We start from the raw sequence: 26,466 nt of genomic DNA on the forward strand, positions 1-26,466 counted from the left end.
TGATCCTAATTCTGGATGTTCATTTTATTCTAATTTTAATCTTTTAAACTTTATTCTTGATGTTTTGCAGTTTTTTCATTCATTTTAAAGTAATCTGAAATCAGTCATTCCAACAATTCTTAACTTTTGCACAATCGTCTGCATGTAAATTGGTTTTATGTTTGAAAATGGAGATCTGGTAATGTACACACACCCATGCACACATACACACAGTGTTGGGCGGAGCCGTCACTCAGCGTTCTGTTTGCCAAACAGACACAGACATGTTGGATGAAGGCGAGGGCGGAGTGGACTGAGGTCTCTTTTGGCGAGCTGCACTGGACAAGGCACTGACTTGGGCCGCTGTCAGGATTAAAGATGTCGGTTGTATGAGGAGTGCAGGATTCCAGCACTGTAAGATAAACCAGTGTTCTCTTTCACACTGAGTCTGTGTTTCAGTAGTCTGAGGTGAGATCCCCCCAAACAGGGTCTGCTCTGTTGGGTCCATCTGCCACGTAGTCTTACCAGGGACACACACCGCCCGTTTCACTACCAGCCTCGTCCACTTGACCTCACCATTTCTTAAGGGCCATTCCAATACTGTATTAGCTCAAATGAAGGGTGTTAAATGTGTCCTCGGAGAGGTGAGGGATCAAGCGGACATAAATGTCAACTTCAGCAGCAGAACTTGCTCAGAAGTCATTGCAATCTGACACCTTTCCCCCTTTTCAAACCTGGAAACAATGGAAGACAAAGCTGTTAATGAGCCATAGCAGTAAACTACTTTAAATTGCTTAAAGCTGCACCTTGTAAGTTTTGGGGATTTGGAGACCTCTCTGGTGAAAATGTGCAATTGCACACCGCATGCAGAAGAACATTATGTAACATTTACAGCGTTTGCTCTTATCTAGAACAACTTACAATTTGATCATTTTACGCAGGAGGCGAAGGTGGTGTTAGGAGTCTTGCCCAAGGACCCCCATTGGCATAATATAGGACGCTTGCCCAGATGGGGGATTGAACCCCAGTCTACAGTGTTGAAGGCAGAGGCATTGTTTACTACACTATACTGTAACATGGGTTGTGTTTTGCCCCCCTTCCATAAGTGGATAAATCTGATGATTAAAAGAGAATTCAAAGAGAACTCAGTCAAAACTTGGCGAAGGACACGTCTCCCAAAGATGTGAATTATCCACTATTGTCCTTATATCTTCATCAGTATAATGCTGTTATTGTGTTTGAGGCCTAAACATCGAGCTGGACCTTCTTTTTGGGCCTGTGAGTGTGACGTTAATACATAAAAGCATATGACGTGGTCCGGAAAATACCCAACTTGATGCCTCTGACTTTTAAATGCAACAAACAAAAATATATTTATTACCTATAATTAATAAACTATTAGATAATTATTCAGTTGCTATTTACAGAGGCCTGTTACAAGACACTTTAGTTTTGTAACTTTAGTGAGTTCAGACCAACTGGCTTATTCATCAGTGTGGGACACGTCAGAAATATGTTGGCTGGAAAAAGAAATCACTCTTTTCACTCAGATCCTCTGCGAAGCTGAACTGACGAATGCTAAAACAAAGCAGTAGGCTGTGCAGGCTAGTTTAACCAACAGGTCCAGTTATTCTAGTTTTCGTTTACTATGGTTTGTTGTTGTTAATGATCAGACAATCCAGAAATGTCAATAACAAGTTCTTCCTCTTCTAATGACTCTTATGTGCTTGCCTGAAGCTTTTTAATGTGTTTTTAATTTGCATCTTTGAAGGCTCTTGCATTTTCCACTACATAAAGAGAACATAATGGGCACTCTTGCCTAAAATTAGCGTTTCATATCTTATTTGCCATGTTATGTAGTAGTTTGTAGCTATAGGCATTATATTCCTTAGGTTCAACAGTTTAATTCATGACTTTATATTGTCTATTAATGTTTTCTTACAAGAACAATCAGCATGTATTATGCAAAATCCATTATACAACCATTGGGAATCCCTGCAGTGCTCAACCAGTCCTGACTGTTAGCCTAGCCACTGAGTTGTAGGCTAATAAATATAACTAAGCTAGCATTAGTGTAACTTTTACCTCAGTTGTCAAAGACAGTTATGAGAAAAACTGTGATTTTATCTTTATTCAGCACAAAATATCAAGTTTTTTAGCCTTTCAACCAGAGAAAGGAATCCAAACTGAGGTAATGTATCTAGACATTCATACAGCTTCCTTGCTAACTTCAGCTTTTAGCTTGCTCTGTTTCTCATATGAGGAACTCTCTCCATTGTAATGATGATTTGGAGACAGTTACTGAAGTTATACAGCTGCAATAAGTTATTTGACTTCTTAGTAACATTAACTACCTGCTTTCTTTGTGCAAATAAGCTAATAAAAGAAATTAAAAATCACTTTAAAACAGCCATACAGTGGGAATCCCTTGTGGACCGTTCACAAGCTGGCTTTAGTGTAAGCTTGGTTGTTGAATAGGTTTTTCTTTTGTCTTTTCACAGTTTTTAATCCCAAAAATCTCTCTCTAGAAGCTACTGTGGGACCACTGTGGTAGGTGAGTAGACATGTTTACAACGGCAAAAGTTAAATTTTGCTTTCTGACCAGAAAAAAAGGGGCTGAAGGTACTGGATGCTTTAAAAAGAAGAAAGGAAACGGGTTTGACTGAATTTCTCGTCTTAACTGATGAATGCTGAAAGCTGTATGCCACGTAGGCTAATTTAACCATCAGCACCGGTTATTCTAGTTTTCTTTTAGGGGAGCAACTTGGTTTGCTGTTGATCAAGATCAGGCAAGCCATAAATGTTAAAACAATCAGCTATAGATTTTTGTAGGTCTTTATTTGGAGAGATGCACATCTTCCTTTCAGCTCACCAAAAACAACCCTGATGACACTGAATCTCTCAAATCTTTGGAATATTTTGTCCATCCATTAAATGGCTAAGAGCAGTTTGTGTGAGCTTAGTGTTTTTAAGAACATATCATTAAAATGTGACACCATTAAGTGGAATTGCATCGTAACATAACTATAACTCTGTGGACAACTGTCTCTCAATGTGTGAGAAACTATAACCCTTGAGCTATTTGGGTATGGGGTCAGTTTTTAGGCCTAGGTGATATGATCCTGCTGTTCTACTTTCTTCAGTGCTTTTAAAAATTGGCTTTAGGGATTTTAGTGGATGGTAGATGGAATTTGCATCTTCGAAGGCTCTTCCTTTCCCACTACATGAAGACAACATAATGGGCACCCCAGCCTAAAACTAGCGTTTAACACCTTATTTGCCATGTTATGTAGCATTCTGTTATCTAGGCATTATATTCCTTAGGTTCAACAGTTTAATTCATGACTTTATAGTGTTTATTATTGTTTTTTACGAGAACAATCAGCATGCATTACGCAAAATCCATCATACAACCATTGGGAATCCCTGCAGTATTCAACCAGTCATGACTGTTAGCCTAGCCACTGAGCTACTGGCTAATAAATATAACCAAGCTAGCATTAGTGTAACTTTTACCTCAGTTGTCAAAGACAGTTATGAGAAAAACAGTGATTTTATCTTTATTCAGCACAAAATGACAAGTTTTTTAGCCTTTCAGCCAGAAAAAGGAATCCAAACTGAGGTAATGTATCTAGACATCCATATGGCTTCCTTGCTAACTTTAGCTTTTAGGTTAAACTCCTTATATAGGAAACTCTCTCCATTGTAATGATGACTTAAAGACAGTTACTAAAGTCATTCAGTTGCAATAAGATATTTGAATTCCTAGAAACATTAGCTGCCTGCCTTTAAAAACATTTGAAAACAGCTATACAGTGGGTCAACTGTGGTCAACCTTTCACAACTGCTAGCCACTGATCTACAGGGTAATAAATACGACCTAGCTGGCATTAGTGTAATCTTGGTTGTTGAATAAGGTTTTTTCCAGTTTTTAACCCTGAAAATCCCACTCTGGAGACGACTGTGGGGCCACTGTGGGAGGCGAACAGACATGTTTACAACAGCAATAGTTAAATTTTGCTTTTTGGCCAGAAAAAAAGAGACCAAGGTACTGGATGCTTTAAAAAGAAGAAAGGAAACAGGTGTCGTCTTACCTGATGAATGCTGTAAGAAAGCTGCAGGCCTTGTGGGCTAGTTTAACCACCGAGTCCAGTTATTCTAGTTTTCTTTTATGGGAGAAACCTAGGTTTGCTGTTGATCAAGGTCAGGCAAGCCACGTTAAAACATTTAGCTATAGATTTTTGTAGGCCTTTATATGGAGAAACGCACATCTCACTTTCAGCTCACCAAAAACAACCCTGGTGACACTGAATTTCTCAAATCTTTGGAATATTTTGAAAAAGGGAGACCATCCACCAAAGAGCTAAGAGCAGTTTGTGTGAGCTAATTGTTTTTAAGAACATAACATTAAAATGCGACACCATTAAGTGGAATTGTGCTTAACTATAACTCTGAGGACAACTGTCTCTCAATGTGTGAGAAACTATACCCTTGAGTTATTTGGGGTATGAGGTCCATTGTTAGGCCTAGGTGATATGATCCTGCTGTTCTACTTTCTTGAGTGCTTTTAAAAGATGGCTTTAGGGATTTTAGTGGATGGTAGATGGAATTTGCATCTTGGAAGACTCTTGGTTTTCCACTACATGAAGACAACATAATGGGCACTCCAGCCTTAAACTAGCATTTAACACCTTATTTGCCATGTTATGTAGCATTCTGTTATCTAGGCATTATATCCCATGGGTTTAACAGTTTAATTCATGACTTTATATTGTTTATTAATGCTTTTTTTACAAGAACATTCAACACACATTACACAAATCCATCATATTCCATTGGGAATCCCTGCAGAACTCAAACAATCCTGACTGCTAGCCTAGCCACTGAGCTGTAAGCTAATAAATACAACTAAGCTGGCATTAGTGTAACTTTTACCTCAGTTGTCGAAGACAGTTATGAGGAAAACAGTGATTTTATCTTTATTCAGCACAAAACGGCGTGATTTTTACCATTTCAGCCAGAGAAAAGAATCCAAACTGAGGTATATAGAAATCTATATAGCTCCCCTGCTAACTTTAGCTTTAGCTGAAACTCCTTATATGAGAAACTCTCTCGATTGTAACAATGATTTGAAGACAGTTACTAAAGTTATTACCTATCTGCCTTTCTTGTGCACATCGAAATTAAAAATCACTTTAAAACAGCCATACAGCGGGAATCCCTGTGGTGAACTTTTCACAAGCTAGCATTAGTGTAACTTTGGTTGTTCAATCGGGTTTTTTTGTCTTTTCCTAGTTTTTAACCCCAAAAATCTCACTCTGGAGACTACTGTGGGACCACCGTGGGAGGCGAGTAGACAGCAAACGTTAAATTTTGCTTTTTGACCAGAAAAAAGGGCCCAAGGTAATGGAGGTTTCAAAAAGCAGAAAGAAAACAGGTCTGACTAAATATATCATCTTAACTGATGAATGGTGAAAGCTGTACGCCACGTAGACTAATTTAGCTGTCAGGTCCGGTTATTCTAGTTCTCTTTTAGGGGAGAAACTTAGGTTTGCTGTTGATTGCGGTCAGGCAACGAACTCTCTGGACTGTTATTGTACTTTATGTCCTAGTATTGTTGCACTATTCATATTTGCACAGTGTATTACTGCACAATTCATATTTGCACTGACAGTTACTGCACAAGTTCACTCTGCATATTTATCTTTTACATATGCTGCTCTCACAGTACACTACACTTGTATGCTGTCCACTCAATGTATATGTATACTATATTTATACTTACATATCATATCATATATTTTGCTCTTCTGGTTAGATGCTAACTGCATTTCATTGGCTCTGAACCTGTACTCTGCATGATGACAATAAAGTTGAATCTAATCTAATCTAATCTAAAACAACTGTCTCTCCATGTGTGACAAACTATAACCCTTGAGCTATTAGGTTATGAGGTCCGTGTTTAGGCCTAGGTGATATGATCCTGCTGTTCTACTTTCTTGAGTGCTTTTAAAATATGGCTTTAGGGATTTTAGTGGATGGTAGATGTGGATATGAATTCTATGGACGCTCTTTTCCGCCACTGGAGAAAAATATATATCCATTTAGTTAGTCATAAAAATGAGAAAGCCTCATTTAGCATCTCATTTATGAAAAAAATCATTATTATGAGACAGTAAGTGATCTTCATGAAATATCAAGTCATACTTATGAGACAGTTTCTCATAATTATGAGATACTAAGTCATAATTATGGAAAACGTTCTCATTATTATGATTAACAACATGGCTGTACGTCTTTCCCAGTGGTGAAAACGGGCTTCCACAGGATTCCTCCGAATCTTTAGGGGGCAGTGTTTTTAAAACACAGTGTTGTTTTTCTCCAATAAGCCATGTGTTTAGTGAGGTTCAGAACAGCACCTTACACATGATTGGGTTTGCATCAGACTATGTAACTAGGAGTTTATATTTGGGCTAATATCTGTAATTTTAACTCCCTCCTTTAAATAGGGACGTTAAGTGACTTTTATTTTGCCTGTTTTTCCGGGGTGCTAATCAAATAGGAGCACCGCGTGTTCAGCAGGTTATAAACAGGTATTTTTGTTTATTTGTTGTATTTTACTCGTAAAAATGGTCCGTAAACTGAAGTTTCATGAGCAGAAGCTCTTAAAGAAAGTCGATTTCATTAACTGGGAGGTGGACAACAATCTGCACGAGGTGAAAATCCTGAGGAAATACCACATCGAGAAGAGGGAGGACTACACTAAGTGAGACCTGTTGGTTTTTAATGGTTTTTAATGGTTTTTAATCTTTGTGATGTTCATAATGTATCAGCTGAATGTACTTCAAATTCCCTAAAACGCTTCTGTTTGGTTATTTTTTTTACTGTGAAACCACATTGGGCTACTACGAAGACGTTAAAGTGTCATGGTGATTACTATTAATAAGACGTCGCCACGAATTACTATATTGGGGCCACAAATTACAACCTTAAGGTCACAAATTAATATACTGAGGCCATGAATTAATATATTGAGGCCATAAGTTATTAAATTGAGGCCACAAATTATTCTTTTGAGGCCATAAATTACTACATTAAGGCCATGAATTAATATATGGAGACCACAAACTAATATATATTAATATAGCACGTTTCTCTTAACTCCTGGCCTCGGTATATTAATTTGTGGCCTTACCTTATGAAAAAGACTTACCATGTTCCCTCAGGGACACTGTAGGCTACGAACTAGGATGGCAAATCTTTGAGGCCACAAATTAATATGTTGAGACCTTGAATTATTTATTTGGGGACACAAATTAATATATATTGATGTCATTATATTATATTTCTCATAACTTGTGGCCTCAATATATAAATTTGTGGTCACACATTATTAAAAAATAATCACCATGTCACCTTAGGGGTGCTGAAGGCTACGAACTACGGCAGCAAATCTTTGTTTTGACCATGATACGATTTCAATTTGTATGATTCGATATTTGGTGGTATTTTTAAACATTGCTACGATACATTATGTTACCAGATGTCCAGCTCTAAAAGCTCCCTCACAGAAAGTTATTATATTAAATGGTTATGAGTTCACTGCCTGATACCTGAGACATTGTTTTACGATAGTTTTGAGAAGGTTTTGGCCTGATACTTTTTTTTTTTTTAAACAATTCATGGCAGAGAGATACATGTCAGGCATGTAAGGCAAAATAGTCCCCCTAGAAAACATTTTTAAAGATTATTAACCATTAAAATAAATAATTCTAAGCCATTTAAAAAGCCTTTACGAGAGCAAAGTGGTTCCCTTTTTTAATCTATTCAGGGTGGAGGGTAAAACAGTCCCCATAGGAAATATATTATTTCAGATTTCCCACTATTTTACCATTAATAACATTACATATAAACACTCAGATGGCACGTATAGGTTCACTGGTGGTTCTGGATAGTAAATAAAATGTCTATATTTGTGTTGTAGTCATGGCGACCCCTGGTTCCTATCACCACCACTGTAAAGAAATCTGAACCATTTCACACCAAACCACTCTGAATGACTGTTTACATCTCAACCACTGAATTATGCAGAAATTTTAATAAATTGCTGTAGTTATGGTCATAAAGGATGCTGCTGCCTTTCTATCCATTTTCTCTCTTCTATTCAGTGAGTAATTCAGGTCTGATGGTGTTTCTTTCAGGTACAACAAGCTGAGTCGCAACATCAGAGAAGTAGCCCAGAAAATACGCGACCTGGATGAGAAGGATGGTTTTAGAGCTCAAAGCACCTCCCAGCTACTGGAGAAACTGTAAGTTACATTTTAAACACCAGAAAGAGGACAGATCTCTTTAAGGTCGTAGAGACTGACTGAAAAGATTGTCAGGTTCATTAGAACATCTTGTGAGAGGAAACAGGCGGATATGTGCTCTGATGCAGTATCTCTCTCATTAACAGCTACAGTGTTGGCTTGATCCCCACCAAGCAGAATCTGTCTCTCGCCAGTAATGTCTCTGCGTCCTCTTTCTGTAGGTAAGTGCACTTTTTGCTCAGTTCTTCATTGAAATAAAGTGATACTGGTGCAAGGAAACAGAACCTGGGGCGTCTGTATGTTTGAATGTAATGTAGAAGTCGGTATAGTGCAGGGATACAACTGAAATCTCAGCGGACCCCAAGGGCAGAGCAGCCTAAAGTTGAGGAGGTTTGACTTGGTGTATCAGAAAGATGTAACCTCACCTCCTCACCTCATGGGAGAACAGACATATTTTTACACTGTATATAACTAAAATTCTTATTATTGAAGTATTTTAGTAACAAAATATATGTAAAGGCCTTGGTTTTTGTGACATCATAAAATAGTGAATTCAGAATGCAGCTTAATTTCTGTATATGGACCGATTGGTTCTCTTTTAATCAATGTTTATGTACAAATTTAACACATTTAAAAGTCGTGGGTAGGTCAAATATTAATGACAAGTGATTCCAAAGTTTTTCCTGGTAATGAATAATATAAAAAACGCCTGAGCATCAATGTGACTCTTTTTTTATGTGGACTGTATTTGTTTGCTTAACCATAAACGCTCTCCTTTGCTTTTCTCTCATCTCTGTGCTGTAGGAGGCGGCTGCCCTCTGTCATGATGAAGCTGCGTATGGCTCAGAACTTGAAGACCGCCATCACTTTCGTTGAGCAAGGACGTATCCTTCCTAATCTGATTTTAAAGGGCGGGTTCAGTCTTTCATTTGAAAGGCGTGTTGTCGTTCAGTCACTTATCACACTGTTTAATAATAAGAGGCTGCAGCTCAGAGCTAAATAAACATGTGACTGTGAAAACAAGGCCTGAAAATGTCCCAGATATGGCAGCAGTAGAGCTTCTGTACAGCTGAAATGATTATTAGTGACCAGAATTCTATGTACAGGCACATTTGTACAAGGGCCTTTGCCCTGTGAAAGGGGAAGTCCACTGATTTTTCAGCATTTCTATGCAAGTTATTGTAGAGGTGGGCGATATGGCAAAAATATAATATTGCGATACTAATTTTGCTCTCTTTATAGTGAACCATGCAGTTGGTCAGTATTATACAAGTGCTGATGATATCCATGATGTTCAGAAAAGCATATTGTATTGTGACATAATTAGTCACAATAATTATTTATATATGTATGTATGTATGTCATATTGCCCAGCCCAGTCACTGGACCTTGTAACTCTCTTCAGTCCTGCAACTATCACAGTTCCTTCACTGTATGCCAGATATTCGTGTTGGGCCTGACATTGTCACAGATCCTGCTTTTCTTGTCACAAGGTCAGTTATAACTTGTAATCATCAGTTTTAAGTCATTTGGAGAATGTGCTACACTTAAAAATACTTTTAGGCTGCATTCACAGCTGCTATTAATACCCATCTATAGTGATGTGAACATATTTTGTTTTTTGGACAGTGACAATATGTTTTATGCCAAAATCTTCTATCTCAAAACTGTCATAAGATAAACCCGCAGGAATCAGGCAAAGTATTCATAACCATTTCATGCAATGGTGTTCGTAATAGATAGAGGCATTTGCTTTGGACATCTGATTCCTGTCATCACTGACTCAGCAAGTTTCTCTAGAATCAAGCAATTAATATCAAACCATTCTAAATTACTTTGTTCATATCTTGAGTAATCAGTCAGTAATTTCAGTTTCTCTCTACAAGTGAGATTTCCCCAAGAGAAGAGTTCTGATTCTAGTTTTTTAGTGTCATCATAATCAAATATCTTATATGAGGATCAAGATGTAAACTGTTGTTTGGTTATCTAACAACACCTGATTATCCTCTTCTTACAGGAATATGGAGGATTTCGTGACTTGGGTGGACTCCTCCAAGATCAAACAGCATGTCATGAATTACAATGAGGAGGTATGAAGTGCTGCACACTGTGATGATGCTAATGGGATTTCTGGGCTTTCTCCAAGTCACTTTTGTCCAAAATGGGGCTTTTGTGCCTTGGCAAATCCATTCAAACTGCTGGGATACTCTGTTGAAATGCTAATGCCAGTTAGATCCAGTGGATCATTGGTAAATGGTTACCTATCAAAGGGGAAGTCCACAGATTTTTTCAAAATTACTGCATAATTCAAAGGTTGAGATGTAAACAGACTCAGATTTCTTTACAGTGGTGGTGAACGGAACCAAATATGGCCATTTTATTCAGTGAACCTACATGTGTCTTCTGAGTTTATATATAATGTTGATAATGTTAAATTGTGTGAAATCTTTTTTTTGATTTTATATAAATTTAAGGCCACAATGTTCTCAAAACTATTGTCATATTGTCATAAGGCTTCAGGTGGTGAGTTCATGACCATTTCATGTAGTAACTTTCCGTGAGGGGGCTTTTAGAGGTGGACGTCTGGTTCCTATCACCACCACTGTGAACGAGCGTTTCACACCAAACCACTCTGAATGATTCTGTTTACATGTTAACACTTAAATTATGCTGAAATTTTTGAAAGATTAGTGGCATCCCCCTTTAAAGCCAAACGTTGTGCATTGACTGTTGAAATGTGCAAAGGTTTGGTGATCTTGCATGTAGTTTTTAGGCTACTGTGCCCTAACAAACTATTTCAGGTCTTCAAACAAAGTTCTAGACTGTTAGAGCAGAAATAAAACCTGCTGTCAATGGCCTGGCTCCAAAGCTAGGTCCTCTGGAGCTTATGGGATAAACTATGGCTTGTTTTCCTTTTTCCCCAGCGCGACGATTTTGATCTCGTGGTTTAAAGCTGTTGGATTTACCTGGAGTCATTCATCCTGAGAGCCGAAGGAGAATTCAGGGGCCACTCTGGATCTACACTCAGCAGAATGATGTGGAAGAAAGGCAGATGCGGTGCGGACTGTCATGAATGTGTTCTTGCTGAGGGAGAAAACTGTATCTGCACCTAACAAACCTCTGTGATGGCAAATTGCAAGACTGTATTGTGTAGTGAGATAAAAGTATCTTGCATATTTAACATCCACTGAGAAGAATCATTCTAGTAGTTTATCATTTGTCAAGAACTTGTTTTGTAACAAACTGTATGGTTTGTACAGAATCTTCACTTTCACACTGTATTTCTTCTTTTTTAATGCTTCTGCAAGCATCTTAGCTGCTAGTCCGCCAGTAGTCCAGCTGGAGGAGTAACTAGAAAGAAGTAATAAAGCTGAAAAAAAGAAATACATTTCTGTTGGGCATTATTTTTTTCCCCACCTGTATACAGTGTTTGCATCACCATAGCAACCGCATAAAGTGCTGACCTTACAGCAAAGGTCATCTTCTAGTCCTTCATCAGTGGTCACAGGACGCTGTTGGCTGGATAGTTTTGGTTCTCAGTCCAGCAGTGACACTGAGGTGTTTAAAAACTCCAGCAGCACTGCTGTGTCTGATCCACTCATACCGGCGCAACACACACTAACACACCACCACCACGTCAGTGTTACTGCAGTGCTGAGAATGATCCACCACCCAAATAGTACCTGCTCTGTGAGGGTCCATGGGGGTCCTGACCACTGAAGAACAGGGTAAAAGGGGGCTAACAAAGTATGCAGAGAAGCAGATGGACTACAGAGGTGGTCATAATGTTATGCCTGATTGGTGTGTGTGTGTGTGTGTGTATGTATGTATATATATATATATATATATATATGAACAGCCAATCCCAGCTCACCAGCCATTGTGTCACATTCAGTACTCTCCGATAGGGCGCTGCTATCCCACTGTAATCGTTCCTATTCTGGATTGTGTCTGATTTTTCAGCGCTGTGGGTCTTTTTAACTCCCCGTAACCATTTAAAGATTTACAGTCTGAATCATTTTAGATTTCTAAACCAACCAAGTTCGCATCACTACTGTTTACAGAAGGGCTCTGTTCAAACCTATAGGGAAACGTTCACATTCACGGCGCCTCGACAGCTCGGTAAGTTTGCTTGCTACCCAACCAAACCACAACGTTATTTTATTCAGCAAACCTCCTTTTTATAAATACAATAACCCGCCGGTGTTTCGGCGAAAAGCGTCCAGGGTGAACTAACGCACCCCCTGTGTCTTTGTTCTCCCGCTCGATTGCTAATGCCTGGCTGCGATCTCCATGCAGGACACGAAGCTCCCCGCTCCCGCTGACTGCTGACCACAAACACCAGGTTTTTCACAAAGGTAGGACAAAACCAGCTGCTCTAAACAGCCCAGATGTGGAGTGTTTAATCCTGTGTTTGTCCTTGTTTCTGTGCTATCACGGTATTTCCCCTAAATAGTTGTTTCGTTGCCCATTTCTATTGTTATTTGTCCACATTAGCACCGCCTATTCGCCAGCTTCTCGTTCGAATTTCCCGTTCCACCTTAAATGGTGCAGAAGTTACACGATTTAAGGTGGAACGGGGAGACCCGAACAAGAAGCCGACTTCAGCTTCGTGCGAAACTGCTCTATTAAAATCCAGCACACTCAGAGGTCGCTGTGTAAAGGTGTACAAAGGGGGTTTAAAAGCAGTGTTTTGTTTTTAAACGTCTTCTCTCTTTTTCTTTCGCTTTCCATTGGTGTGGCTCGTCCAGAACTAGGCCGTGTTTTACCATTAGCCAATGGAAAAACAACAGTAATCTAGCTAAAGTTCGCTTCTTGTTCGAATTTTCCGTTCCACCTTAAATACTGCTGCAGTTACATTCGCCTGTACGGGCGCTAGAATGGAAACGCTGCACGGTTTAAGGTGGAACGGAAAACTCGACAGAGCAGTGAAAATATACTACTCTTAAAAAGGTGCTTCCTCAGTAAAGAGACTGTTCTAGCTATATAGAACCATTTTATGCTTAAATGGTTATTTGTATGGTGAAATGGTTCCTCAGGTTGATGGAGAATGTATTGTGCATGGTTCTGTGTAGCACCAAAAAGGGTTCTTTTTGACATTGTAACAGTAGTATAACCCTTTTGGTGCTATACAGAATAATTTTCAAAGTGGTTCTCTATAGAACCATACACAACATTTTACATCAGTCTGAAGAAGCGTTTCACCATCCAGAGAACCATTTAAGCATGCAGATGGTTCTTTGAGTGTTCATGGTTCTATATAGAACCATTGTCTTTACTAAAGAACCCATGAAGAACCTCACATTGATGGAAATGTGTTGCACATGGTTCTGTATAGCACCAAAAAGGGTTCTTGTATTGTTGTAAGCTTGACATTGTAACAGTAGTATAACCCTTTTGGTGCTATATAGAACCATTTTCAAAGTGGTTCTCTATAGAACCATACACAACATTCTCCATCAGTCTGAAGAAGCGTTTCACCATCCAGAGAACCATTTAAGCATGCAGATGGTTCTTTGAGTGTTCATGGTTCTATATAGAGCCATTGGCTTTACTAAAGAACCCATGAAGAACCATCTTTATTAGGAGTGTGGAAGAACCCTTTTTGGTCTTATGTAGTGCCATTTTCAAAAGGCTTCTATATAGAACCATATTCAACACATTCTCCGTCACATGTAAATGATTCTTTGAGTGTACATGGTTCTATATAGAACCATTGTCTTTACTGAAGAACCCATGAAGAACCATCTTTATTAGGAGTGTGGAAGAACCCTTTTTGGTCTTATGTAGAGACATTTTCAAAAGGCTTCTATGTAGATTCATATACAACACATTCTCCATCACATGCAAGTGGTTTTTTGAGTGTCCATGGTTCTTTATAGAACCATTGTTTTTACTAAGGACCCCTTGAAGAACCTTCTTTTTTTTTAAGAGTGTAGAAGAACCCTTATTAGTGCGATATAGAGCCGTATGAAACACTTTCTCTGCCAATCTGAGGAACGTTTTCATCATGCAAAGAACCATTTAAGCATGTAATGGTTCTAAATAGGACTTAGGGTTCCCTTAAAGAACCATCTTTTTAAGAGTGTATCTCAGCATTGCTGTGGTTGTCTTGAACATCCAGATTCACACCAGTTTGTTTTTTGTATTTAGCTTCACAGTCACAACTGATTCAGCTCAAAGAATCATTCCAAGCCCTTCATTGGACTCAGCAGAGCACATTTGGGAAACGCTCCAATATTCAGCGCTCCAACTCATCCGTCCTACTCAGGCTACGTCTGACAGGCCAGTTGATTGGTGTAAATAGTGTCTGGTGACCTCTTGACCCTCTGTTCACTGTGATACTGCTGGGCGTTTTCAGTGTTTTTCCCAAATGGTCTTGGAAGTCTGGTCTGCATGGCTTCACGTTTTGTTCCTCTAACCTGTTCTAACTCATCAGTTCATCATCAAACCCTCCATGAGGGTGAAATGGGAGTGTTGGTGCTGAAAGGACACGGTACATAGGAACTCTGATCCAGATAACAGGCCGCTGTCTGAGCTGTTCTCTCACTTCCCGGGGTTTTCACTGCCTAACAGTTCTGGGCCTCTGCACATCTCTAGAGACAGATTTGCCCAGCTTTATTTTATTGGCTGACACTCTTTTTACAGACAGGGCCCTTTATTGCACTGAATGCATAGGCCAGCTTTGGTTCATACGGAGGCAGAGAAGAAATATTTACAGTCTCAAATGTTCTTCGATTTAACAATTTGTTCCCCGTGATTTAATAAATCAGTCCCTTTGTTTGAGTGAGGCAGCCTGCAGGCCAGAGTTGGCCCTCAAGGATGTTTGTTTTGGCCCTCAAGATAGGTGTCCTAACCCCCCACCCCTTCACCAAAAGAGAGAATATTTTTTAAAAACAAATAATTTTTCCTATAAAACCTCAGGCAATAATGTTATAAATAAAAATATATACATTATATTAAATAACAATAATATAAATTATGACCACATATATGTATTATTACATGTAGGGAACAGTTTATTAAACCATAAGAGCCTTCAGATCTGACCGTAAATGGCAAAAACAAAAACACTTCTCCAATAGCGCTAATTTCTGACATTCAGTATGTTTTATTTGAAGCTTGTAACAGACAATGTATCAGTTTTATAGTGACTCTTTTATTAGAGTCCTGATATAGAGCTGCCGCTGCCGTTTTCCATTCCTAGCCCTGCATTCACGCCGGCAGCGGCGCGATGCGACAAAGCGGCCGGAGGTCATTCATTTTCAGTGAGAGCTGCAATTTCCGGCGACAGTAGGCGGCGTGAACATTGGCGATGTGAAGTGGGCGGAGTCAGTGACGCGAAAAAATTTAACTTTATGCAAATAAGGAGCGAAGCATTGTGGTGATTACCAATAGGAATTGAGCATTGAGCAGCGTAGTACACGCTTTGTCTCCACCAGTGTGAAACAGTACGCTCCGTTTTGGTTTCCAGTTGTTCCTACAGGTGGAATAAAGGCAGCGGTGCTTTCAACGCAAATTGACAGTAATCAGACCAAATACCATTTTCCTCATATACTGACTGTACAGACACTGGGATTGAATAAAAATAAGCGCACAAGCGATTTTTTCACCAGGATGTTTATTTCTAGTGGGAATGCATCTGATTTGTGCTTGGCGTCAGTGAAACCATGGCAACCAATGGTCCACTCAAGTTCAGAAACGCCCACAGGCGATGAGCGATCAACGATTTGGGCGACAAGAGGCGAAAAGTCGTTCCGGTGTGAATGCAGGGTAACAGCTACCTGACACCTGCAAGCTGCTTCACACAGAATGAGGAAAATTCAAACGGAGTCTGCTCTGTTTATAAGGACATATAAAGTTCACGTTTTCAACTTTTGCACCACATGCTTCAGTCGATGGTCAGCGTGGCCATTAAGAGAGCAGTAGGCATGTCCGGTTGTCCCTCTCACTGCCTGAAAGGCTAGTTTATTCAGAGAGTGCCGTTCAGAAGTGTGAAAGCAGTGCATGTAGCGTGCAGGGTAAAAACAGCTTAAGGCCTTCAGTTCAGCTCCTGAAGTCCTAACCAATGGGAGAGCTGGCTTAGTTGTATCTACCCAGATTCCACAGGGAATGCAAATTCCTGATTTTCAAACAACAAGAATAGTTTCTAGTAAAATAAAAACAAAAAATTATAGACATTTTTTTTTTACCTTACATTAATTATTAGGCATCTTCTGAAGATCTGGAGGCCCTAAAGGGGTTTGTTATTAAATTAATGGAACAAATAGTTAATTTGAGGAAAGCTTCTAAATAATTGTTCTCCGCCTTGATACTTTAGAGGCTCTGTAAGTTTAGAAATACTGGACAAATTTTGTGTCATGGCCTTAATTTTCCCCACGTTTTTTTCCTGGTTTATTCAAGCCACGGCTGTCGTCCTGCAGTTAAAGGAATCATTTATTGAAAAATCAAACTTGCCCCAAATGTAGTCGATCAGCCATGACATGTTCGGTGCCCCAAGTTCGCTTAGTTAGTTTTACTGAAGCTATTAGTAAGGTTTTTTTTAGCAGTATTGCGTTTTAAAATTGCCAAGAATCCCAGAATATCGTCTTCGTGTAACAGGAGGCGTGAACACTGAGCGTCGTGTGCTAGACAGCCAGTTAATTGCCCCAGTTCTTGGGACAACTCTGCATTATTACATTAAATATCCCACCTTTGATAATGACATTGATTCTATTTAGAACCATGAACGCTAAAAGAACCATTTGCATGCTTAAATGGTTCTTTGCATGATGAAATGGTTCTTCAGATTAATGGAGAATGTGTGGTATATGGTTCTATGTAGAACCTTTTTTGAAAATGGTTCTGTATAGCACCAAAAAGGGTTCTGCTATTGTTTTGATGTCAAGCTTGTAACAATAGAAGGACCCTTTTTTGTGCTACATAGAACCCTTTAAGCATGCAGGGCAACATTGTTGATAGACTGTAATTGAAATTGCAGCTCTTGTGATTTGAAAATTGCACTCAATTTGTAATTAATGATAATATAATCACCACTTGGGTAGCTTCTACTCTCACTTAATTTAGTAATATAGTAATAATGTAAATTAATAGTTTGTTGACGGGAATAGGGCTGGACAGTATGACAGTATTTATCATTATCATGTTAAATCGTGACACAAAATGATTTTGTTGGCATGTTGTGAATTTCATCTGCATGTCCGATTAAAAAGAGAGCATAATTCAGTCCTGTTTGACTGGAATTAGTGCAGCATAGTTCGTGAAATGTTGAATAAAAATCATTGGATTCATAGTTTCATAGTATTTTTGTAGATGTTGTTACTTTGTTCCGACTTCAGTAAAAATAAATACTGTGATGCATATCAGCTACCCTGAAAAGTTTACAGCGTGTCGGGATATTACATATTACATCATATCACCCACCTCCACTAATGAACACAGAGAGTAGCTGAATTTTAACATGCCAGCAGTGCAGAAAACAGATTATTATTATTATTATTATTATAGAGCGTTAATAAGCACATCACTTTTGCAAGCGCATCTCAGCATAATTCATCCAGCTCAGTGAACGAGACTGAAAGAACGATCATTTGCATAATATCATCAAATGATCAGTGTCAGTTATTGGCCCAAAGCTAGCTATAAGGTTAACGAAAGTATGGACACAACTCAGGCGTTAAGATGCTGCTTTGACTGTTTTTAGCTGTGCTAATGTACTTTTGTCCATTATTGTTAATAACAGTGAGTCATACGGTGTCGGAAACCAGTTAAGAGAGTCTGTTAGAGATTACTGAACACCTCCGCATGGTTTGAGGTGAGTCTGTGATCAATTAGGCGTACAGTTAGCACGATATGGCAAAAACATACATTTTCTCGATACACAATATTTATTTTTTCAGACGTCTGATCAGTTGGAGGAGAGAAAAAAGAACCGGTAGTGCTACATTTTAAAATACACTGTCAAAAACTGTGAATGCAGTGATTTTTATTCAGTATTTGGGATACTGTGTTGTGCTAAATCCAGTTTAACTGGACTAATTTTGCTCTCTTTATAAATATGCAGTTGGTCAATGTTCTACAAGTACTGACGATATACAGTATATGTTCAGAAAAGCATACTGTATTGTACGTAAGGGTGGGAAATATTTAATCGTTATTATGATAAATATGCATTTCTGAACATGTGGATATCGTCAGTGCATAAAGAACACTGACCAACTGCACGAGTCAACACAGAGAGCATAATCAGTACTGTTTAACTGATTTTAGTGTAGCGCAGACTGAAATCATTGTAATCATATTCATCGTTTTTGTCAGTATTCTTTTAAATGTGGCGCTGCTGGGGCTTCTTTGTCTGTTCTAACTTATCAAAAACCTAATATTGTGATTTATGTCGTGTATCATGACATTTTCAAGTACCGTGATACTGTGTTTTTTCCATATCGCCCACCCCTAACTGTATTGTGACATAATTTGTAACTATGACAATATAATGTCACAGCGCCCAGCCCTACACATTGAGTGTGTTTACATCCACTTAATAATCTGATAACTGCACAAAATCAGATTTTGGCAGTAATCCGTTCAACATGTTTACATGCACTTGAGTGATCAGATAAGGGGGAAACTCCAGGTCTACATGAGTCAGACAGTAATCAGATTTCTGCTTTACAACCAGCCAATAAACTCACAGAAGAAGACGTGACGTAAACATAATGTACAACTCAAACTTCATACTGTGACTTTTTTTTAAAATAAACATCGCACCACTTTACCTAAAAATGTAAACATACGTCATCTAGAAGATGAGGAATATTTAAATCCTTTATTTCGTCAAGCATGTGTTTGGTTTCAGCGTCACTCCTAAAGTGTTTCGCTGCCTCTCGCGGCGACGCTGCTTGCTTATTTCCGGTGCCGCCATCTGTTTTCGCACATGCTCAGACTGAGAAATCCGAAAGAAATCAGAGTAAGAGTTTACAGCACTGAGAAATCTGATCACTGAGCTACAATCCAGCTCTCTTTATTCTGATTTCTTAATCAGATTTCTAGACTTTACTCTGATCTAAAATCAGAGTGTGCTGTTTACAAGACCACTTGAATAATCAGATAACTGCAGAAATCTGATTATGATCAGATTATTGAGTGCACTCAGAGCTAATTGATAAGCATGTTAGCCTCGTAGTTCCAGCACAAAACTAAAGAAGTGAACATGTCTTGACTGACTGATTAATTTGGGATTAGACTGGACCTGTGTCTGATTGTTTGCTGAACTGTCCCTTTAACACTGGCCTGTTCTGCAGATTAGCGCAGTGACCGAATCCTAGGCCCCAGTTCGGTGTGTATCAGCAGTATTTGGTGGGTAACTGTGAGCATCAGCTCTGCTTGTCGGCGAATACTGTGAGACCTGAGCTGCCTCGTTCCAAAAATAGGCCAAAGTTCGGTGACGTATTGGCTTTTGTCCTCTGCAACAGTGCTTAGAAAAGCAGAGCATCCGGTGTCATATTTAGACACACACGTTAGACAATAGCTGATGAGGTGACATCACGGACGCCTCACACAGCTCAGTCAGGAGAGGCTGTTGGGGGAAACAGACTCTCTGACTCGGGGCAAATCTCATCCTGTACGTGCTCGACTGTACAAGGAATACAGGAACCTACTAATCAAATTAGTTGCTAACAGTTTAAAGGGGAATTATTATTATTATTTTTTTTTTTTTTTACATATTTTTCCATAATTTAATCATTAAGATGTAAACAGAGTCAGTCAGAGTGGTTTGTTGTGAAACGCTCAGTTCTAGAGAAACTAAAGAATCGTTCACAGTGGTGGTGATAGGAACCAGACGTCTGAGGAGTTTAATCCCTCTCTCTCTGTCTCTCTCTCTCTCTCTCTCTCTCTCTCTGTCTGTTTCTCTCTCTCTGTCTGTCTGTCTCTCTCTGTCTCTCTCTCTCGCTCTCTCTTTTCTGTCTCTTTCTCATTTTCTCTCACTCTCTCCCTCTTTCTCTCTTTTTCTTTCTCTCTTGTTCTCTCTTTCACTCTGTCTCTTTCCCGTTCTCTCTCTCTCTCTCTCTCTCTCTCTTTCTTACTCATTTACACTCTTATTCTCTTTCTTTCTCTTTATCTTTCATTCTCTTGATCACCTTCTCCCTCTTTTTCTCTCATTCTGTCTCTCTCGCTATCTTTATATGTGTCTGTCTCTTTCACTTTGTCTGTCTTATTCTCTCTTTCACTCTCTTTGTCTCTTTCTTGTTCTCTCTCATTTACACTCTTATTCTCTCTTTCTTCATCTCTCTCTCTCTCTCTCTCTCTCTCTCTTTTTTGTTCTCTCTCAGGTGCTGTAGACAGTACGATGCCGGAGGTGGCGGTGAGGCAGTGAGGCGATGGGCTGCACCTCGGCCAAGCCGTTATCAGCCGTACCCGGAGACGAGGAGGGGCGGGGCAAAGCTTACAGCAATGGAGACGCCTTCTCCGGTCAGTCCTGCGTTCTGGTCATTTACAGTGATGTTTTGGTGAAGAATCTAATTTGCACAGTAGTGGCTACACAGACTCGTCCACTCGTTAACTTTACTGCTCGGTGTTGACGCTTTAAGCTTGATGTCGACGGTCACTGATCACCTGAATATGACATTAACAACATGGGCGCCTCAGAGCAGACAGCAGGTCAGGGGCCTGGTGGTTTCAGGGTCCGTATCTCCAGTTCCCTGAATGTGATCCAGGGCTCGTTGGAAAGGCCACGTCACGCTCTGCTGACCTGTAGATCGTGGCTCTCAGAACCTCCGCCGGGGGCGAGCGTCTCAGCAAGGCCGCCTACGGAGCGCCTAAGTAGGATACAAATTTGCGAGATTCCAGGGACCGTATCTCCGGTTCCCTGAAGGCTAGCAGTGCGATCCAGGGCTCGATGGAAAGGGCGCATCACACTCTGTGGAGTTCGGTTTCATCACAGATTTTTAAAGTCGCTTTTTGCAAAGTGTTCTTTTCTCCTGTGGTTCTGTTCGTGACGTCAAAAGTCAGCATCAACATCTTAAAAATGATGGTTATGCAGAGAAATAGTTCTATATAGAACCATGAACACTAAAAGAACCCTTTGCATGATTAAAAGAGTTCTTTGCATGGTGAAATGGTTCTTCAGATTGATGGAGAACGTGTTGTAGATGGTTCTATATAAAAACTTTTCTATATAAAAAAGGGTTCTATATAGCATCCAAAACAGTTCTTCTATTATTACCAGCTTGATATCATAACGATAGAAGAACCCTTTTTGGTTTTCTTTTCAAAATGGTCCTATATAGAACCATCTACAACACATTCTCCATCAATCTGAAGAACCATTTCACCATGTAAAGAACAATTTAAGCAGGCAAATGGTTCTATATAGGACCGTTGCCTTTGAAGCACCATGCAGCAGCGCGTCTGAGGAGTAAAAGATAATCTGCGCGCTCGTCACGGAAGAACAGTCATTTATGGTCAGCCTTTTCATGTCAATCAAAATGTCCCCTCCTGTGAAAGCGGCGATGATATCTCGGTGGGACCCGGACCGAAATAACCTTTGGCTGATGGACAGAATCCTAACTAACCTTAATGGAACATCAAAGCCGTGTTGAACCCACTGAAGTGTCTAATTTGGGAATTGACTGTTGCTGATTAAGGCCGTGTCTCATAATGAATGTGTGTGGGTGGTGTTTTTCTCTTCAGATGAGTACAAAATGAAGGGAGTTGAGAAGGTGAAGTACGCGCATGGAGAGGAGGAGCGAATGAACACACGCAACCAGGAGAACATGGTAATGTAAACAAACAGTTTGTTAAAGGGGGATTCCATCAATTTTCCAATCACCGTTTCTACATAATTTAAGTGTTAAGCTGTAAACCAAGTCATCCAGAGTGGTTTGGTGTGAAATGCTTCGTTCTGGAGTCAGAACTGTTCACAGTGGTGGTGATAGGAACCAGACGTCCACCTCTAAAAGCTCCCTCAATATGAATACACTGCCTGATGTCTGAGACTTTGTTGTACAATGTTGTTCTGAGAAGGTTTTGGCCTAAAACACATCATTTCAAACACGTTCCTGGCAGAAGTTCTAAGGTAAAACTTATGTTTTCAGATTTTCCACTATATTACCATCATCAGTATTCCATATAAAAGCTATATGAACTCAGAAGACGTGTGTAGGTTCACTGGTGGTTTTGGTCAGTAAATAATATGGCTATATTTGTGCTGTATTTGAGTCTCTACAATGACCCAGCTGCAGCTGAAATGCAGCTGGTGTGTTTGGTGATATTACTGGTGTGGAATTGTGTAGAATTGAGGTGTAACCGCTGTCCCATAGACTGCTGTTGGGGGAAGAGAGTCAGAGCACACATTACGTTGCAGTGCATGCTGGGGACTGTAGTCCAGCACATTGTGAAACGGGCTGATTGTGAAACACTTTTGTGGGCCAGATTGCGTCGTGAACCTGATCTGGCCTGCGGGCCTTGTGTTTGACACATGGGTTCTAGAGTGTTCATAGTAAGTTTTGTTTGTGTTGCAGGACAAGAGCACATTTTTGCACAAAGGCAAACACAAAGATGTCAGTGGAAACACTAATAAAATAAGGTGAGTGAAGAACACAGCATGCATCATATGAATATATATATATATATATATATATATATATGACTTGCATTAAAAGTAAACTATGTTTTTCTTTCTCCTGTAAAGTTACTGTTTTGGAGATTTGTATATAAAATATGTGTGAAACAAATTTTTTTTCATTTTTTTATTTTTTTTTTAGTATCCACTCCTCAGAGAGCCAGCAGGAGTTCTTCAGGATGCTGGATGAGAAAATCGAGAAGGTGAGGTTGTGTCCAGTTGTGCTGGTATCATTTAGGCCTGTACAACTGGCAGAATACTTCAGACAATACCAAAAAGTTGGTACGGTTTGGTTTTCGCTGACTGCCAGAGTGAAGTCCTGATAATCACATTGTTTCAAATACAGCGCGAGTTCACCCACCTGCTTCATGTTACTCACCTCCTGAAATGGCAGCACTAATTGGCCAAAATCTGAATCGCCATTCGCTTGTTTGGAACAACAGTCTGTCGATTCCAACCTCGGCAGATTCCGATCGTCAGAGCAGTAGTAGCACTAATAATGATAGTAATAATTCAGATACTTCTCACACGTTGTGATCTATTTTTGATCTCAGTATCATTTTCACATTCTCTTTCAGGGTCGGGACTACTGCTCTGAAGAGGAGGACGTCACATAGCGCGGTTCTGCTCAGCTCGGCCCAGCGGAGAACCCGTCCTGCCCCGGAGTTCCTCACGTCGCTCCTTTCCTCGTTTTCCTGTCCCTCAGAGCAAGAGAAAACACCACACGCCAGACTGAACCCCGGATTCTCTCCTGTTTACATTTTTACCACGGTGGGGTTCACAGGTTAGCGCTCCAGTCTCGGCAAGGAAAGGAACTTCCGACGAGGTGAAAGGAACCAGGACACGGACCGGATTTCCGACGGACTGTCCTTTATCGCCCCTGCCTTACAGCTACCCCAGCCCATAAGTAAGCCTTCTCCAGCTCGTAGACTCGAAAGGAATCGGACTGAGCCATCGCACAGACTGACCTGGACGTCTTTTCGTCCAGCTTTTTGAAGAAGACGTAGGGATGGACGTTACGCTCCCTCTTAAATGGCCACGTCTTCTGAGAACGAGAATGAAAGTGTGAGATTAGGAAAAGCCATGTGAAGTGCTGCGCCCGTTCAGAGGGTCTGGTAATGGATCTTGAAGAGCAGATGGACTCCAGCGGACTTTTCCTCACATTCCAGGAGTCGTTTTGTTTTTTTATATGTTGGCAAAGTATTTTTGTTTAATTTTGGATTTTGTTATACAAGCGTTTTTGTTTTTTTGTTTTTTTTACTTTTTTCACAACATTTTTTTATTTTTAAGTGTAACACTGCTCAGGACTGTAGTGCTGTTATTTCTGACTGTTAGGGGGCGACGCACTTGGTTAGTTTCTTTTTAGGACTCGAGGGGATGCTCTCGTGGATTTCGGCATAGCTGAACGACCGATGGATGGACGATATAGCATTTAGCATAACCGTGTTTAGAGGGACCAGTTACAAAGCATCGTTATGACGTCATGTAGATTCAAATGCATATTTCCGTGTTTCTGTAGTGCATCGACGGTTGAATATTACAAATCTGCTGGATTTCAAATGTAAGATTCACAATCTTGACTTGGCGAATGCAAGTTGCCCAACAGAACGTTTGTTCAGCGGAGGAGAACAGACACTACGCAGTAGGGATGCGCGATGATATCGGAATCGTATCGGCATTTACAGGTATTTATTGACTCCAGAAGAGCAGAACTTTCAGGCGACGCTGGGTTACTGCGCTAAAATATGTTTTTTATTCATTTTACTGCATTTTTAACCCCCTACAAATAAATATTATATTTCTCTGTGATTTATAATCCAGCTGGATCTTATAAGTAATCATTTATGTATCAGCAGATAAAAAGCAGGGGCCATATTACAGAAGCTTCATACCTTTTTGTTTTAAGATCTGACAGGTCAAGGTAAGATTTTTCACAAATTCATATTACAGAAGCAAGTCTGATCTTAATTTTAGAATCTTATCTTACAGCATCTTATCTCAAGTTCACAAATCTTAACTCACTCAATCGAAGTCGACAATCAACTGTTACCTAGCAACCGACCATACACTAACACGCAGCTGAAACGTAAACACGTCATCAAAGTAATCAAGCTAGTTAGCCGGATAGCTAACGTTATCTACCGTTACTGATGTACAAAAAAGGTCAAACGAAACTAAAGTGTGATACTGTGAGTTGTGAATACTGAGAGAGCGCCCCCTGCTGTTTATCAGAGCGTCGCCGCTCCCCAGTTTCAGTCTCCATTTCCCAAACGCTTTAGCCGAGCGCGCTAACGTTACTCCTCCTAATAAACAGACACACGTTCAGCTCCGTCTCCTCATTATTCACCACCATCACTGTAATATTTCATCATCAACATTAACACACGAAGGTGATCAGAGGGGCGGTGGAGATCGAGTCTGCAGCGTCTGAGATTTTTAAATGGAGCTTATTATGCTGGTAGTGAACTATGCTGCTGACACAGCTGCCTAAAAACCATAGAAACGGACCTTAAACAGAAGTGAGGACCCTGTTGGGGTTCATCCTAAAGTTAGGACAGGATTTAGGAGGTTTAGTCCAGTTAGGATGTTTGTGTGATGCTGTTTTCTTATCTGGAGTTGATGATGAGATTATGAAGTTAAGAACTGTTCTGTACTGTTCTCTAACAGCTTCTGTCCCAAATTCAGTCCATACTGAAGTCGTCATGGTGACTAAACAGATCAGATTTCAGAGTTACGAAGTTTCTGTAATACGGTTCCTGGATATATCGGATAGCAGCATCAGCCCACAGTTCCCATATCGGTGCATCCCTACTAAGCACATACGTACTGACTCGTTCACGAGGTGAATTCAAGACTGACTCCAGTCCTGCTGTCAAAAGAGCCTTCGAAACATTCAACACTCACTGCTTCTGAGCTACACTCGATTCTTAGGTCCCTCTGCTGTACAGAATCTCTGTTGGCGAACTTGCAGACCAGACTTTAATCTGTTTTAAACAAAGAAACGTACTATTAGCACAACACAAAGCAACACTTGGCTACATATAAGCGCCCCTGTTTCTTGCAGCTGTCAATTCACTGCTTTCAAATGTGCAAAAACTAGAGCCTGACTGATTTTTGGAACTGATGCATCAATCTAGCTGCTATTAGAGTGATAATCACTGATTATATACAGTCCCGTCAGTCTTTGATGGCTAGTTGCTTAATTAAGGCCTTCTTTGTTCTTCATCACTCTTCTGAACCTGGTAACCGACGTTTTGTAACACATTGTGAAAATTCCAGCTAGAGGTGGGCGATATGGGAAAAATCGGTTATCACGATACCTAAATAAAAGTTCACAATACTGTAAACAAATCACAATATTTTGACGCAGACAAAATAGGCTACACTCTTTAAAAAAGACGGTGCTTCAAGGGTTCTTTAGTGAAGAAAACGGTTCTATATAGAACCACAAACACTCAAAGAATCGTATGATTAAAGCATTCTTTGCATCATGAAAGTGTTCTTCAGATCGATGGAGAACGTGCTGTAGATGGTTCTATATAGCACCCAAAAGGGTTC

At 39.9% G+C, this 26,466-nt stretch overlaps 2 protein-coding genes across 2 annotated transcripts; both read left to right on the forward strand.

Annotated features, from left to right (window-relative positions):
• Window positions 1–6,367: 6,367 nt before the first annotated feature.
• Window positions 6,368–11,674, forward strand: imp3 (IMP U3 small nucleolar ribonucleoprotein 3). Its single transcript, XM_036597611.1, has 7 exons — window positions 6,368–6,745; window positions 8,181–8,288; window positions 8,435–8,509; window positions 9,093–9,172; window positions 9,730–9,781; window positions 10,306–10,378; window positions 11,213–11,674. Exons 1-7 carry the CDS (start codon window positions 6,609–6,611, stop codon window positions 11,237–11,239), a joined length of 552 nt encoding a protein of 183 aa, XP_036453504.1. The 5' UTR covers window positions 6,368–6,608; the 3' UTR covers window positions 11,240–11,674.
• A 566-nt stretch (window positions 11,675–12,240) lies between these two features.
• zgc:55943 (uncharacterized protein LOC406337 homolog) lies at window positions 12,241–25,239 on the forward strand. Its single transcript, XM_036597458.1, has 7 exons — window positions 12,241–12,410; window positions 12,588–12,646; window positions 20,618–20,756; window positions 21,978–22,063; window positions 22,808–22,872; window positions 23,051–23,111; window positions 23,487–25,239. Exons 3-7 carry the CDS (start codon window positions 20,666–20,668, stop codon window positions 23,523–23,525), a joined length of 342 nt encoding a protein of 113 aa, XP_036453351.1. The 5' UTR covers window positions 12,241–12,410; window positions 12,588–12,646; window positions 20,618–20,665; the 3' UTR covers window positions 23,526–25,239.
• The last annotated feature ends 1,227 nt before the right edge of the window (window positions 25,240–26,466 follow it).

This window comes from Colossoma macropomum, unplaced genomic scaffold (assembly GCF_904425465.1).
Source record: "Colossoma macropomum unplaced genomic scaffold, Colossoma_macropomum, whole genome shotgun sequence".
Taxonomy (NCBI): domain Eukaryota; kingdom Metazoa; phylum Chordata; class Actinopteri; order Characiformes; family Serrasalmidae; genus Colossoma; species Colossoma macropomum.